This window comes from Trachurus japonicus, chromosome 16 (genome assembly GCF_045865225.1).
Source record: "Trachurus japonicus isolate A0001 chromosome 16, Traja_1.0".
NCBI classification, from domain to species: domain Eukaryota; kingdom Metazoa; phylum Chordata; class Actinopteri; order Carangiformes; family Carangidae; genus Trachurus; species Trachurus japonicus.
Window position 1 is genome coordinate 5,847,746 of NC_140922.1, and position 14,843 is coordinate 5,862,588.

The 14,843-nt window shown below is 42.6% G+C and overlaps 1 protein-coding gene across 2 annotated transcripts; it reads right to left on the reverse strand.

The window, feature by feature from the left end:
• Positions 1–511: 511 nt before the first annotated feature.
• On the reverse strand, positions 512–13,866 carry LOC146971568 (ubiquitin-conjugating enzyme E2 E1). 2 transcript variants are annotated; one of them, XM_085803542.1, is made up of 6 exons: positions 13,824–13,866; positions 11,241–11,425; positions 9,658–9,708; positions 3,679–3,811; positions 1,368–1,515; positions 512–771 (listed from the first exon to the last, which is right to left on the reverse strand). In XM_085803542.1, the coding sequence occupies exons 2-6, from the start codon at positions 11,393–11,395 to the stop codon at positions 674–676; spliced, it is 585 nt and encodes a 194-aa protein (XP_085659668.1). In that variant the 5' UTR covers positions 11,396–11,425; positions 13,824–13,866; the 3' UTR covers positions 512–673. The 2 variants fall into 2 exon arrangements, with proteins under 2 accessions (XP_085659668.1, XP_085659669.1); XM_085803543.1 differs by having other exon boundaries at positions 13,726–13,866.
• Between the last annotated feature and the right edge of the window lie 977 nt (positions 13,867–14,843).

The following is a 14,843-nucleotide window of genomic DNA, read 5'->3' on the forward strand; positions in this document are numbered from 1 at the left end:
AAGTGGAGTAATGCACGGGCCTTTTGACAAAATGTTGTTATTTCAGCTGCACTGTGACAATTATTTAGTGTTTAGAAAGCTTTGGTCATTTTACCACAGCGTCATATTAGTTTAAACTAGATCTCCAGTTGTGATGCTGAACATGATGCTAAAGAAGGTGTTGGAAGATTTGTGATGTTCTGTCACTGGAATAAGGAAACTGGTAAAAACCTGTTGGTTCACAACAGGATGTATCTCTAACCAGATATGAGGATTAAAACATGCACAAAGAGTTTCATACTTGCTATTAAGATGTTTTATTTCAACTGTGTTTTTCCCATTATGTTTGAGAGGAGTAATAGTTGTGCTAAGAGCTACATTACTGAGTTGTAAATCATTTATAAAGTTTTAATAAACTCTAAAATGATAAATAGGTGGTTCAAGTGGGACTCCAAATCTACTCAATATTATCTATGAATTCCCAATGAACAATGAACAAAAGAAAGAATGAAAGAAAGGAGGCAGACGAGACTTCCGTTCCATTGTGTTCCTTTATTACCATATTTGCGGAGATAACTTAATCAGGAAGCAAAAAATATACCAGACAATAAAGTACTAAAAATCTGAGATAGAAATAACCCCCCTCCCCCCAACACAAACCGCCCCCCTCCTCCCTCTGCCGTCCTCTGTGGGTTTATGTGGCGTATCTCTTTGTCCACTGTTTGGCTGTCCGGTCATGTTCCGCTCTGTTAGTCGTGTACTGGGTGGCGATGCTTCCCACCAGGGGATCGGCTGGACAAGGGGGGAAAAAAAAGAGAATGGTTTCAAGTTCAGTTTTCTGCATGTGGGAAAATTAAACGGAGGTAAAAAGGGAGAACAAAGACCCTTAGAGACTTCTTTATGTGTTTTTTCTTTAATTATTATTTTTGGAAAGAAGGGGATTTAAATATCCTCCAGAAACATAGCACAACTTGCACAATTAACCTACTTCAAGCTCAGTGTTTTTTTAAGAATGCCTTTACGGATCGTTGTTCACATATTTGCACATAGGCAAACTCAGATTCTCAGGTTATGACACATCTTTTAATTAAAGCAGTGCTCAGATGTCAAAACAATTGAAGCGTGTCATGTGCGCGACTAATTTTGGCTGATGCAAAATCTCCCTGGCAGCTTTCACTCTTACGAGCCGAGTAAAGATAACTTTCCGTAGAATGTAGGTGGCATCCAGTTTTACATTCCTTTTCTGTGGTAATACGCTGGAAATGCTGCCCACGTGCCACTTAAAACAAGTGTCATTCAAATCACATTTCTCCACAAAGTAACTTGCATATTAGTTTACAAGTCCACTGTACTTGACCAACAGGCCAGTGAGTGTGTTGTTGTCTCACCTGGGTTACAGTCTGTGAGCAGGGAGCAGATGGACAGCAGCACCTTGGAGATGGTGAGGGCGGGGCTCCAGTTGTCCTTCAGGATGTCCAGGCAGATCACCCCCTGGCTGTTGATGTTGCAGTGATAGATCCTCGTACGAAATGTTACCTGCAGACATGAGAGCAGATTGTCCCTTATGGCGCATTTCCACTAGCACGGTTCGGCTCGGTACGGCACGGCTCGGCGCGCTATTGCGTGTTTCCACTAGCACGCAGTACCTGCAACCGGGTACAGTTTTGGTATCACCTCAGCCCTGGTTCCAAGCGAGCCGAAGCATTACTAAAACGTGACGTCAGCCGACTGCCTTCCACTGATTGGCCGATGAGTGTCGTCACTGGAAGCGACGACCGACAACAGAAATGTTCCTGCTGAAGCTGTTATTACCAGAGAATTTCTAATATTTAGACTGGCTCTGTTATTACGTGACTTTATTAAGTTTTAATATTTTTTCATGCGAGAAAGTAACTGTTTAGATCCCCATGTGCGGTTAGTTTATCCAAACGACGGCTGTTTAGAAGTTTGCCCCGATGTTTTTCGGAGAAGTGAAGCTCCAGGTCCGAGCAGCGACCGCGACATCACAGAGGCAGCAGCCCGGCTCCTGACGTGCTCCGCCGGCCAGCCTACCACCGTCACCCCGAGGAGAACAGACCGCTAATTAACTTCCCCGATGGCTTTTTAGAGGTTTACCACCGGCTGGTTAAACTCTTAAATGTTGGTCTCATTGATTAAATCTAACAATTGTGGCTGTAGCAGCAGTTTGTTTGTGGTTAGAAAGAAGAGCAGCACTGCCTTGGGGTCTGTACGCACAGAAAACACCACATTTACATCAATAAATAAATGTTTTACAATGAACCAGGCCGATCTCGGAGCTGGCAAGACTCTCCGGTAAGGCATATTGAAAATTAAATGCCGTTATGGGGACGAGAGCAGTCAAAACGGCGGTTTAAAGCTAGCTACAGCGAGGGTAGGTTCACTTCCTGTTTACAAAGTAAAAGCACCAGTTCTATCGTAATGGCTTTCCTTATGATAAAAGGCAACAGGTATTTTATTTTGTGAAAATAACCGGAAGTGCGTTGCTCACTACGGCTAGCTTTAGTAACGCCGACTTCGTTGAAACAAAATTGTAAACAGCTGGTATTTTGTCAGTTTTTCAACACGTTGGGGATCTAAACGACTACTTTCTCGCCTGAAAATGTTTCAAATGTTGCTAAAGTTATATATTTACAGAGTTTAGAGCGTTGCTCGGCGCCGTGTAAATGACGTCACGGCGGCACTAGTGATACTCAGTTGTAATGGAAACACAACCAAACCGAGCCGAGCCGTGCCGTGCCGAGCCGTATCGAGCCGAGCCGTGCTAGTGGAAATGCGCCATTAGTTACTGTCAGATTGAACACGGACAAACACACAGGACGTGGGACTGCAACTAATTAGGATTTACACCTGTTAATCTGATGGTTGCTTTCATGGTTGGTCAATACTGGAAAATACCAATCACAACACAAATATCTTAGAGCACTTCCTTACAGGTCCTGATTTGCCTGATTTACTACAATGTAAAGCCAAGAAGAGCAGCAATGTCAGAAGAGGATGACATCTCATATAAACCATTCATAATAGTAGGTTAAAATCACCTTTATATACAGCAAATATGCAACACATTTATATTAATTAAAAAGACAATTAAGTTATAAAGAATTTGTGTTATATTAATACTCAGAGCAGTATTTGAGTGAGGCAGTGACACTGAGCTTAGAGCTGCAGTTCGGTTCAGTGCAGTGTGTTTGCTCTGCAGGACGCTGGTGCTCTCTGGTGGCAGAACAGAAGAACTACAACACACCAGGAAACCCCATCTTGAAATCTCAAGATTGTTGCTTTTTATATCAGTGATATTAGACAAACAAACCAGCAGCTTCTCACCAACACTGACCTGTAGTGAAGCATGTGATGTGTTTACAGTGAACACACCGAAATAACATTATTAGGGATGTAGTGATAATGAAATCCTCAATCCTCACTCCTTTTAATTTATAGATCTGTATTCTGTCAAAAATATAAAATTTAATTAAAAATAGAAAAAGGGTTGAATGAAAATTGAATAGAACTGAATTGCAAGCACTGATTGTTTTCAGACTCATATCTCCATCTGATATTTGATGGTGTATCATGGTATTTGTGTTGCACACGTCACTTTGTCATATTCTTTCTCATTCTGTTGTAGTAGTTTTATGCATTGAACATTTGTTCACTTTTCAGAACCACCTATGGTTGTACCTTGGGGGGTTTGAAGGGGTAGTCAGGCGTGAAGGCGATGTCCAGGAAGAAGACGCCTCCCTCGTACACGGAGCCTGGTGGTCCCAGGATGGTCGACCTCCACTCATAGATGTTGTCTCCTTTTGGGCCAGCACTGCAGACACAAACATGGCCTTCTGTTAGAGCTGCGTTCAAAATCACACTGAAGCACTGAGCAATGCAGCGACATGTGTGTGTGTAGCCAGAGATCTCCAGTGTTCTCTGGTGCTCAACCCACAACCTGTGCATCACGCTTCCCACCTCATTTCTATTAAAAATACTACAGATTCATCCACTAACTGTGTACCACCGTATTTCAAAGACTGTGTTTGTTGTTGTTACTGTACACTGGATCACAACATCTCATCAATAACACAGAAGAGGAAAAGAAAACATCATGGGAAAACTAAAACAAAGAAAATCTCGTCTACAAAAACAGAATAAAAGACGCATAAAAGAAAAAACAGAATAATTAATCAAGTCATGGGGACAGGCAGAGGAAAGACGACACCCACACACCAAGGAAGTGTGACAATACATGAGTGTAGATTATGCGCTGCTGCCGCGGCTTCAAATACACACAACTCAAGTACGTGGGTGTCGTGCTTGCTTTTTTTCTTCTTTCTAAATGAAATCCGATTGTAAACACAACTTCCATTCAAAATGTGCTCTGTGTGTCATTTAAGGGAATTTCCAACCAAATCAACACTTCATTCAGGCAGGAGCAGATTGTATGAAATGTCTCCACGCAAACGACGGACAGAAAAGGATCCAACGGTCACATGCCCTGTGCTTTTAATTAATAACTCACAATGTATCAACAGAGTGACTGCCAGTCACAACAATGTCAGTGTTATTTCCTCTTGAAACGTGGAGCGGTGACAGTTGCTTTTCCCTTGTGCATCGTTCACAAGATGCTTCGCTTCAAAGCAAATCCCCGGTGATGTGTCTGTGTGTCATGATCTGTAATCTGCATTGATTTATTCCCCACCCTCAAAGCAGCCCGGCCTTTATCCCCCCCTCACATGCAGAATGTGGCGTTTGAAACCCCCTGGGTGTCCATGAGTACAAGACATAATGGTATTGATCCAAAACGAGGGGGGCGGTGCATTTGGTGCGATTGTTGTGCATATCTGTGCTTTTTTGATCAACGTTAACACGGATGTTTTGGCAGAGTCTCATCACCAACTACGACATAGACGACTCAACTAAAGAGGGGGGGGGCGATTTGGGCTCATTAACCCACCGCTCCACCAGAGTGGAAATGTGACGGATGAAAACTGTCAGTTTATCTGCATTTATGATCATGCAAGGTCAAGAGACTGATACAGGATCAGCTTGTTTCGATATCAAGCGGAATGAATGTTGTTTGCTGCACCTCAGATGCAGCTGTGAAATAAGTCGTGTCCATAAATTAAAGTGGAAGTAAGCGATATTTTTGTGTTAATATAAGTCTTAAATAGTTATATCTTCCGACAGCAATCACTTACATAGAGTGTTTGGACCGAAACACGGGTCTGTCAGTCACTCTGTTCTGCTCTGAGCCGAGGAGAAAACTTTTCTCGTATCCTACAAGTTTTATCCAATGAGGAGAGAGAACGGCATGAAGGGCTGTGTGTGCAGCCAAGGGATGCGCCTGAATGTGGTGACGTAGGGACGAGGACCAATAGATCCATGACGAGGGCGGGGGCTGCTAACTCCATCGGCTGACAAGAAGTTATGGTGCGTTCAAGGCAACCCGTAACTCGTGTTTTTCCGACCTGTGAAGTCGTACCAGTTCGATCTGGTACGAGTTCACGGGTCGGAAGTTACGAGTGGCCGTTATAGTGACTTTCACAGGTAAAACAGGTCGGAAAAACACGAGTGGGTTGCCTGGAACGCTACAAAGTCGTAAGTTGTGACTTGAAGCTGTAATTTACGGTTTCAAAAGCCTGCCTGGAATGCAGCATTAGCCAAAACGACCGGATCGCTTACTTCTGCTTTAAAGCAACACTGTGTAGTTTTTCAACCTTGAAATAATGTTTCTAAACTAATTTAAAAGGGATACTTCACCCAAAATCGATAATTCACCAAGTTTCTACCCACCGTCATGCCAAGGAAGGGTTTGGAGAACTTTTGGAGTCCTCCAAACCCTTTCTTGGCATGAGGGTGAGTAGAAAATTGGTGAATTATTAATTAAAAGTATCCTTTTAAGTGGTAGAAAACGGTTAATAGGATGAATTTTGCCGCCGCTGCAGGGTCGCTCCTCGGGGACGACACAGGTAGCAGACAGTTGCCCTTCTCAACCAGAGTAGCAGTGTTTTGCGTTGCTTTAAAGAGTGTGCTGCATTATCTGAGTGCAGTGATGACTTCACTACTGAATGTATTCTACGATGGAGACTTTCAGTTCAAACATCAGTGTCAGCTTTTAAAAAGTTTAAGAGTTGTCGGCAAGTTAAAGAGTTGTCGGAAATGGAGTAATTATGACAATGCACTATGGTACGATCAATGAGCTTTCAGAGGGGGAAGGTCTTTACCTAATGAGATGGATTTATTTCATATAGAGGATTCATTATTTAGTTGATCAACATATGTTATCAACAAATGTTTGGGTTTTGGACTGTTGGAATGTCATCAGGTGATTTATCAATTGAGAAAATCATCTGCAGATTGATTTAAAAAGAACATAATTAACTTAACTTAATTAACTGTAGCAGAGTCTATGAATACCAACGGTCCTGCCTAATATTCTCTGATCCTCTGCACTACACTCAAACATAGAAACCATGACCACTTCCATTAATACTATTAAGACAAATTAAGACATTTGAATCCCTCTTTATGAATAAAGTTTGGCTGTATCACGTTTTGAAATTTTAAGTGATTACATTAGATGCATTACAATATAATATGAGGTACTGAGTGAAATGCCGCTTTTAATCCATTATGTGCTGAGGCAGGTTGTATTTTAAGCCGTCACGCTTCAGCGTTGTAATTAGGTGGTCCATTATGACTTTGCCTAAATGGCAGAAGGCTGTTGCAAAAACTTTCAGTCACAGTAACTTCCAGCTTGCACTCATCCATCTTTAATCCACCATTGAAGCCATTAATTTAACCAGGAACATAATGTTAAGAAGGAAATTTACTAAGACTTAAAAGGCTCTTACTATGCACCATGATACACTTCATTGCTCTGCTGTTTGTTTCCTCACTTGTCCAATAATCACTTTTATAAGCTTAGTAATAAATTTCAGTGTCATATAAAAAAGAGACCCCGAGAAGTTTGCTTTTGGTTATGTGGTCTCATATTAATGTGGATGAATCTACATTACCCACACTTGTTAATGGCTCCATTTTCGAACTCTGTCTGGTAACGTTGTGTTATTATCTCATAGCGTGGTGAATGTGCAGGTCACCAGAGCGTTTTGGAGTTGTTGGATTGTGTATTTGATGAGTTCGATGAGGGAAACCAAGAAATCCCATTAGCCTCTGTAGCATAGCTCTGAGCAGCTCGCAGCTCTGCTCCGTCGTTCTAAAAATAGCTTGCACCGACAATCAAAGGTAACAAACCTACTCCTAAAACTATAGGGATTATGGCAATGAGCCAATTTGCTAAAATGTTGAGTTATCCCTTTAACTACGGTACATTTTCACCTAAATTAAACAGCTTTGGTGTAATTGTGATGGTTAAATAAATGACTTGTAACTTGTTCCAGGGAGAATGGAGGCTCTCTGCCTGACAACTTTGCAAGATCAGAGCAACCGACCCCGTGTCCCAGCTCTTGTCTCTGCGGCACCGCGACACAAACGCGCCCCGTAACCAGTAATCTCTAGTTTATGACAGATAAGACTACACAAATACACACGTCGTAACATCCTGTATGTTATAACGTTATCAGCTGCTCTATTGATTGATTTCTCGCCAGCTTTGTTGTAAACAAATGCACATGGAAAGGAGGAGGGTTAGCAAAACAGAGGAAAAGCAACCAGTAGTGTTGTGTCGTTCACGAGTGATTCGTTCAAAGGAACAAATTATTTAAGTGAACGTACTGACTCGAATCACTTCCTTCAGTGATGCGTTCACTGACAGTCGGGGCTTAGGGCTCCAGTTCACTCTCTGTGCGCGTCGTTCACTGCATGTACTGGGGGCTTAGGGCTCCAGTTCACTCTCTGTGCGCGTCGTTCACTGCATGTACTGGGGGCTTAGGGCTCCAGTTCACTCTCTGTGCGCGTCGTTCACTGCATGTACTGGGGGCTGAGGCCGCCCATTCACTCCGTGTCGTTCGCGAACGCACTGTACTGACACGGTGATTCACGTTCGCGCTGCCACTCACTCACGAACCTACTGCACACACAGAGAACTGCTGCTGAGGACGTGATTCAGGTTCACGTACTGTGCTGAATGTGGTGCTGTGTCTCTCACTGCCTGGTGTACTGCATACACAGAGCTGTGTAGCATCATGTTAAGTGAATGTACTGTGCACAGAGGACTCGCGTTCACTGTGTAGTAATATTTGCTGCTTCTCCCGCGAATGTCTGTACTGTACACTGTACTACGCATGTCCCCTTTCTTTTTTTTTTTTTTGCACCATCCCTTACAGAGTGGGGGGGGGGCGACGACCGTAACGTCTGACCGTGGGGGGGGGGGGGTGATTCGGTGAACAAATTTTTTGAACGACTCATTTTAAGGAACTGATTCTAGTGATTCAGTACAGTCAAAAGAACTTCCGATCCCATCACTAGCAACCAGACTTACACAGTTCCCCTTTAAGTAACCTCTGCCTTTTTTTAAATCACTGAGAGGATCATTATAATACAACAATTTTCAGTTACTGAAATGATGCACAGAAACATGCATTTGTGCCACATGGTAAACTAAAACCATGTTGATGAAGTGTTTCCCCCACAGTAAACCAACGAGAATCCTCATCCCATGAAGGCTGGCTGCTTGTTGGCCAGCAGGTACAGAACAAATTGAAATGTAACAGTTTTTGTCTGGTGCTATTTTTCCCACCCAGAAATCAGCCCGAGAAGCTGTTGTTTTCAAACGTGTGAAAAACAACAGAAACAGTAACAACAGTAAAACGGTAAAAATGTGGTTTCAAGGCTGCGACTGTGAATAAACATCGACTTTACTTTGATTAAACAACAAATATCCAGACAGTGTTCCTTTCTGTAGACGGCCTGTGGCCTGAGGTTTCTTGTTTGATCTACTGAGTCGTGATGGGAGAGACTCCTCTTTTTTCTCTCCTCCTCGCTCTGGGAGGTCAGAGGTCACGCTCAGCTGCAGAACAGCAGCCTGGAGCTGCGAGGGCTTCGCTGATTCGCCTGAGGCTCCCACTGCAGGAGGGAGGAGGCCTGCTGCAGTGGGAGTCTGAGCGCAGACCATCCAGTTTTAAGGATAGCGTTTCTAATCAAAACATTATAGTGCAGCTGCATAAGAGACAGAAGTATTATATCAAATCCTCATGCAAAATACTCTATGACAAATCTGCAGAACAAAAATGTAAAAGACAGGTTTAAAAGCGGAAATGTGGAAGAATTGTCAAATTCATATTCTAAATAATCCAGGTCGTAAGTACGTTACCAGACAGTAACGGTAAGTAAGTAGGGTATCGATTATTACTCCAAATATCTACCAGATTTTAAACTAATATTGATGACGGCAAACAACCTGTAGCCTATGTGTTGTCCATGTGTGATGGTTTTCCAATTCTTAATAGATTAAAAAGGAAATACTGCAGTCTGTGAGCACATGTGATACACAGTCTGATATTTTGGATAGTTCAATAAATCTATCTTGATTCTGTACCAAAGTGTCTCCATGCAATTGACAAATCATGTTACTGTACACACTGCAGAATGATCCTTATCAGTGAGAAGGGCATCAATCATTTAAGTGCTTAGTATCTGAGTTTTAGTGTGTTCAGTGTGTCCCTTGTGAGTGCACCACAACTGAGTGGAGCAAAGTGCGTAACGTACCTGCAGTTTGGCGGAGGGTCCAGTGTGATGTCAGCCAGCTCTTTCTGAATCCTGCAAAACACAGAACGGGACCTGAAGTCAGTCTATGAAACACTCACTCAACACACTAAGTCGTACATACACGTGAGTTGGGCGTCTGGCCGGATTTAGGTCTTGTCCCAGTTTGGGGGAAACGGAATAATTGGCGGTGCCCACCTCCTCAACATGTGTCACTTCAGTGGGTTAATACGGACTCCTTTCCAGTCTACTTTTTTGTCACCTAGTAAATAACTGGATAAACACTTTGTGCCGCCTCTATTGTTGTGAAGCATGCACACCTGCATTGTCCAGTTTCAGTCAGATTAAAGGGATAGTTGAACATTTGGGCAAATTGGCCTATTGTCATAATCCCTATAGTTTTAAGAGTAGGTTCATTACCTTTAATTGTTAGGCAAGTTATTTTGAGAATGGCGGAGCAGAGCCGCGAGCTGCTCAGAGCTACGCTACGGAGGCTAATGGGATTTCTTGGTTTCCCTCATCAAACTCATCAAACACACAATCCAACAACTCCAAAACGCTCTGGTGGACAAGTTGTGACCTGCACATTCACCACGCTATGAGATAATAACAGAACGTTACGAGATGAAGTTGTTTTCGAGGTAAATTCATGCAAAACTGCTAATGCACGTTCCCGTAGGAGGCAGTTTTTCAGCAAGCAGTCTCTGCATTTGCGTGTACATGCAGAAGAAAATCTGTTTCCAATCACATTATCTGGGTGTTTTAGTTGGATCTGGAGAAGTCCAGTCTTAGTTGGACTAATGCGTTTACATGCACTTTAGTTGTTCAGTTATAGATGGATTAAGGCCATAATTTGTTTTTTTCAACTGTCATGTAAACATACTGAGACTGACCCCTGACTATCATGATGATCAGAATTCAGAGGCTGCCGTTTAACCATGAGAAAAAGAAAGACAGCAATTCTGTTTGTGTCACATTTACTTTGAAATGTTATTTACAGTGTGGATCACTTACTCAGTCAATCAGCGATTTCCTGTAACTTATGCTATTTGTGTAAATAGCAAACTGCGACTGTGAAAGTAGGTTATAATAAGACTAAGTGAGTGAAAAATGCTGTTATTTTTTCCAGTAGTGAAAAGGGGAAGCTTTGTGTCACTTACTATGAACACAGCATATCTTGTGACTGTGTAGATCAAGGTCTACTACTTGAATAAAAAATCATCATGTGTTTCTCATCTGTACTCAGATTTTTTCCTATATGACTGTTCATCGATGATGCAAGGAGGAAGCTCTGGAAACCACTGCTGCTTCTTCTTCTGAAATTTACACTTGAATGATCAAACATGTGAGCTGCGATGGAAAAATCTAACTGTGGCATCACATTTGCCTGCTTTTGACTATTGATGCAAGAAATCAACACCACGCAACCACAGTTGTTGTTTTTTTATTATACAAGTAGTCTTTTGATGTATTTGCTGGCTTTCGCAGAGAGAAGTGAGATTAAAGAAAAACATATCTCTAATAGTACTTCTGCTACGTCAGATCTAAAAATTCATTCATCACTATACGGTTTTGGTTTTTTTTACCTTTTGGCGCTGGTGGAAAGCAGCTTGGAGGTCTTGCTCATGCTGGCTTTGCTCTCCCGTTTCTTCTTGCAAGGCGTGTCCCTCTGTCTGGTTTGGCTGGAGGAAGGTGGCGACGAAGAAGAGCTGGTGCTGGCACGGGAATCCTCATCCGACATACCGCTTTAGATTGAAGAAGAGCCGGGATCCTGAGGCGAAATAAGTCATCCACGTAACCACACGGGTACAAGAGGTGCAAGGCAAGGCAAGGCAAGGCAAGGCAATTTTATTTGTATAGCCCGTTTTTACAAACAGTTTGTCTCAAAGGGCTTTACATGGCATCGTAACAACATCCTCTGTCCTTAGACCCTCACATCGACTGAGGAAAAACTCCATGGAAACCCTTTTAACAGGGAAAAGTCGGAGAAACCTCAGGGTGAGCAACAGTCATCCAGGTGCAGCAGCTTCATTATGATTTAATGATTTAGAACTAAAGCAGGAGCTGGCAGGCACCGTTTTGGAACTGGCAAGCAACTTTAACTATTTAGAGACGCTCTTTTTCATATTTTCATAACCAAGGCTGAAACACTTTAAGGTAAAAGCAGCGAACAAATGTAATGAACACAGCAGCATTCTGTTTGTTCAGCTTTAATTGCGGCACCTTACTAAATCATACACAGTATGTCTCTCTTTGTAGCAGCTAATGTCTTTCTATTTTCAATGAAGGAGTTTTCACCCACTCTTCCTGCAGATCACTTTAAGTACTGAGATTTTTTTTTTTTTGGGGGGGGGGGGCTGCCTCGCTGCACATCAGGGTTAGGTAATCGTCTGTGTCTTCATACTGTCATTACCGGCGACCGCCAGCGGACCATCCAATCTCCTCTGGTGGCAGAATGTGGGTGGGGGTGGGGTAACGTTCTCTGTCATCACATTTTAAAATGTCAATACGGGCGATCTCCCAGCTCCCAGCCCCGGCTGCCGTCATTAACGCACGTTTTTGGTTGTTTTTTAAAAAGACATTAGAGTGCTCATAAAAAAATATACAGTTTATGTGTAGCAACAGCTCTCTGGCTCACGTGTGTTTATCCCAGTTACTACAGCAAAAATACAGCACTGCAGTGTAAATAATCACATACCAACTGTACAGGAATGACAATCTTCTCCTGTATAGCATCAGACCCGGTGTGATCGTTCACCAGAATATTGCAGAACACTTTTGTTGGGATCAAACCATCATTAAGTCACCCTGGAGCTCAGACTTAATGAAGCAGAAGTGCATTTGCAAAAGGAAGAACAAAGAGCCCATTTTAAATTAAGAGCCACTTGTGCTGATCGATAACTAAAAGCCCCAGCTCTAAATTTTTAGGTGCTTGCTTTGGATCATAGTCCTCTTTCTGATAAATTTAATAGTTACTTGACAGAAATTGCTTGAAATCAAGGGACCTAGTGGAATAATCGCCAGTAGTATTGATAAGGAGAATAATCATTTGTCATACATAGTATATTAACAAGTTTAAATCCTGTTCATTTTTTCTGCTTGCCCAGGCATAGGTGGTGTTCAATGATTAATTAATGACATTATGGGGGGTTATTACAATATACAGGTGAAGAGAGCTATAAATGTCAAATCAATAAATTTATGCACAGCCAATTGTAACTTATCATCCAGGTGGCTTGAACAGGAATCACACTGCACAGTTGTTGCGCTGAAGTTAACCAGGTATTTAAAGTCTGCTGGTGGTCATGGATTCCTGTTTACCTGCTGCTGCTGCTGCTGCTGTTGTGGTGGTGTTGATCGTGTCGATATCAGATGTATAAATCGGGTCACCGTTGATATATTTCACCCACAGTCATCTGCTCAGCTGTGTGTGTGTGTGGGAGGGGGCGCTAACAAAGCTGCTTTAACGTTCGCCTGCGTTTCCGTGACGGTGAACGAACGAAGCGTCGTTAGCCGACGAGCTAGCTAGGTGCACGGTGGTTAACCATTTCACAACTACGTCTGTCATTAAATGATAACAAATTAAACATAATGACTCAATTCATTGCGGTGACGAGCCTCAGATACACAAACTTGTATAGTGCGACCTGCCAACCACTGCCCCTCCTCCCCCCCTAACCCTCCTCAACTGTAACACTCGGGGCCCAACGACTTCACGGCTGCGGCTACTTCTTGGAGCAGTGCGGGGGGGAAACCTGCTTGCTAAGCATCCTTTTCAAGTGAGCCGACAGCCCCCGGGGGGTAAACCGTGACACTAATTCAGACACGGGTTGTATCGGTGATTACATGCAATATTGCACCCGTGTGTATTAACACCAAGCGTACCGCGACGTATTTCGAGGCCAATCGCGACAACGAAACATTTAACGCGTCAGACAGTAGCCAGCGACGTCTCCGTTCCATCACATAGCCGGAGCCCGTTTTCCGTGCGACCGACTAACCACCGTCGTCTTGTTTGTTTTCTCGTCTTTTTCAGCGCGTGTGTACCGACGGACTGACCGTCGACCATACCTGAAAACACACCCGGGCAGCGCACCGACCCGTCCGCTGTGTCGACACGGCGAAACGTTGGCTTGAAATCGGGTATTTTCCTCGCTGATAAAACTTACCCAGTCTATTGTGTCTGGACCTCCGCCACAGTCTCGGCTGGCTGGTGCCTGTCGCCCTCTGCGGAACGGAAGTAGCCTACCGCGGCTGCAGTGGGCTGAACGGCACCGGCCCTACTCTGGAAAGAGCAGCACAGCCCTACAACATGTGCGTTTAATACACTTTAAATAAGCTGGACACCTTTCATTTGATCGACATAACAGGACATTAGGGTTTATACATCTTTCTCCAATTACAGTTTGACAGCACAGTGGTTGCAACAGGAGGTCGCACTGATGAACTCTGAGTTATGGGATATTGATATTAAATCCAAGCACAATAAAAACAACAATGAAAAATATTAATATTAATTTACTTTTTTTTAAAGTTGAATTGTAAAGCAGCGATAGAAAATATGCTACAGAAGAAATCTAGGGTAGTTGTACAAGATTTCTATTTTCCCCATTTGCATGCATCATGCCACAAATTCAGCACTTTACTCCACTATATTTAACATTGATTCAAATGTTTGTATATAAAATGAATGAGAGGGTTACAAAATGTGAAGTTCTGTTATACATGTAGAGCTGAATCCACTGTGTCTAAGAAAATCATTTGGCATCTAAATAAACAACTGTTCTTTTTTTTAATCACTTTATTCTTAATAATGATGTTGATGTGTGGATTAGAGATGACGTTTCTGCCCGTTTCTTTTTTTCTTTTCTTTTTTATAGAAACCAAACAGGGTTGATTAAGCAAATAAAGAGCAGATTTATACAAATGAAAACAGTCATTAGGCTGCAGATAAAATGCACAAGTAATCATGTAACAGTGTCATAATCACACATTGCATTTAATGCTGTTATTTTAAAAAACGTTTTGTACATTTTCTGTACATCTGCACCATCCAATGTAATGTTGTAAATGTATATTACAGTCCACTATCAGAACTTTAACTTCACTATTGGTGTGAGAACATCTTACTCCCCTGAAGACTGTGATGTGTTGTTTACTATTTCCAAGAGGGTTTATTTGCTATAGCT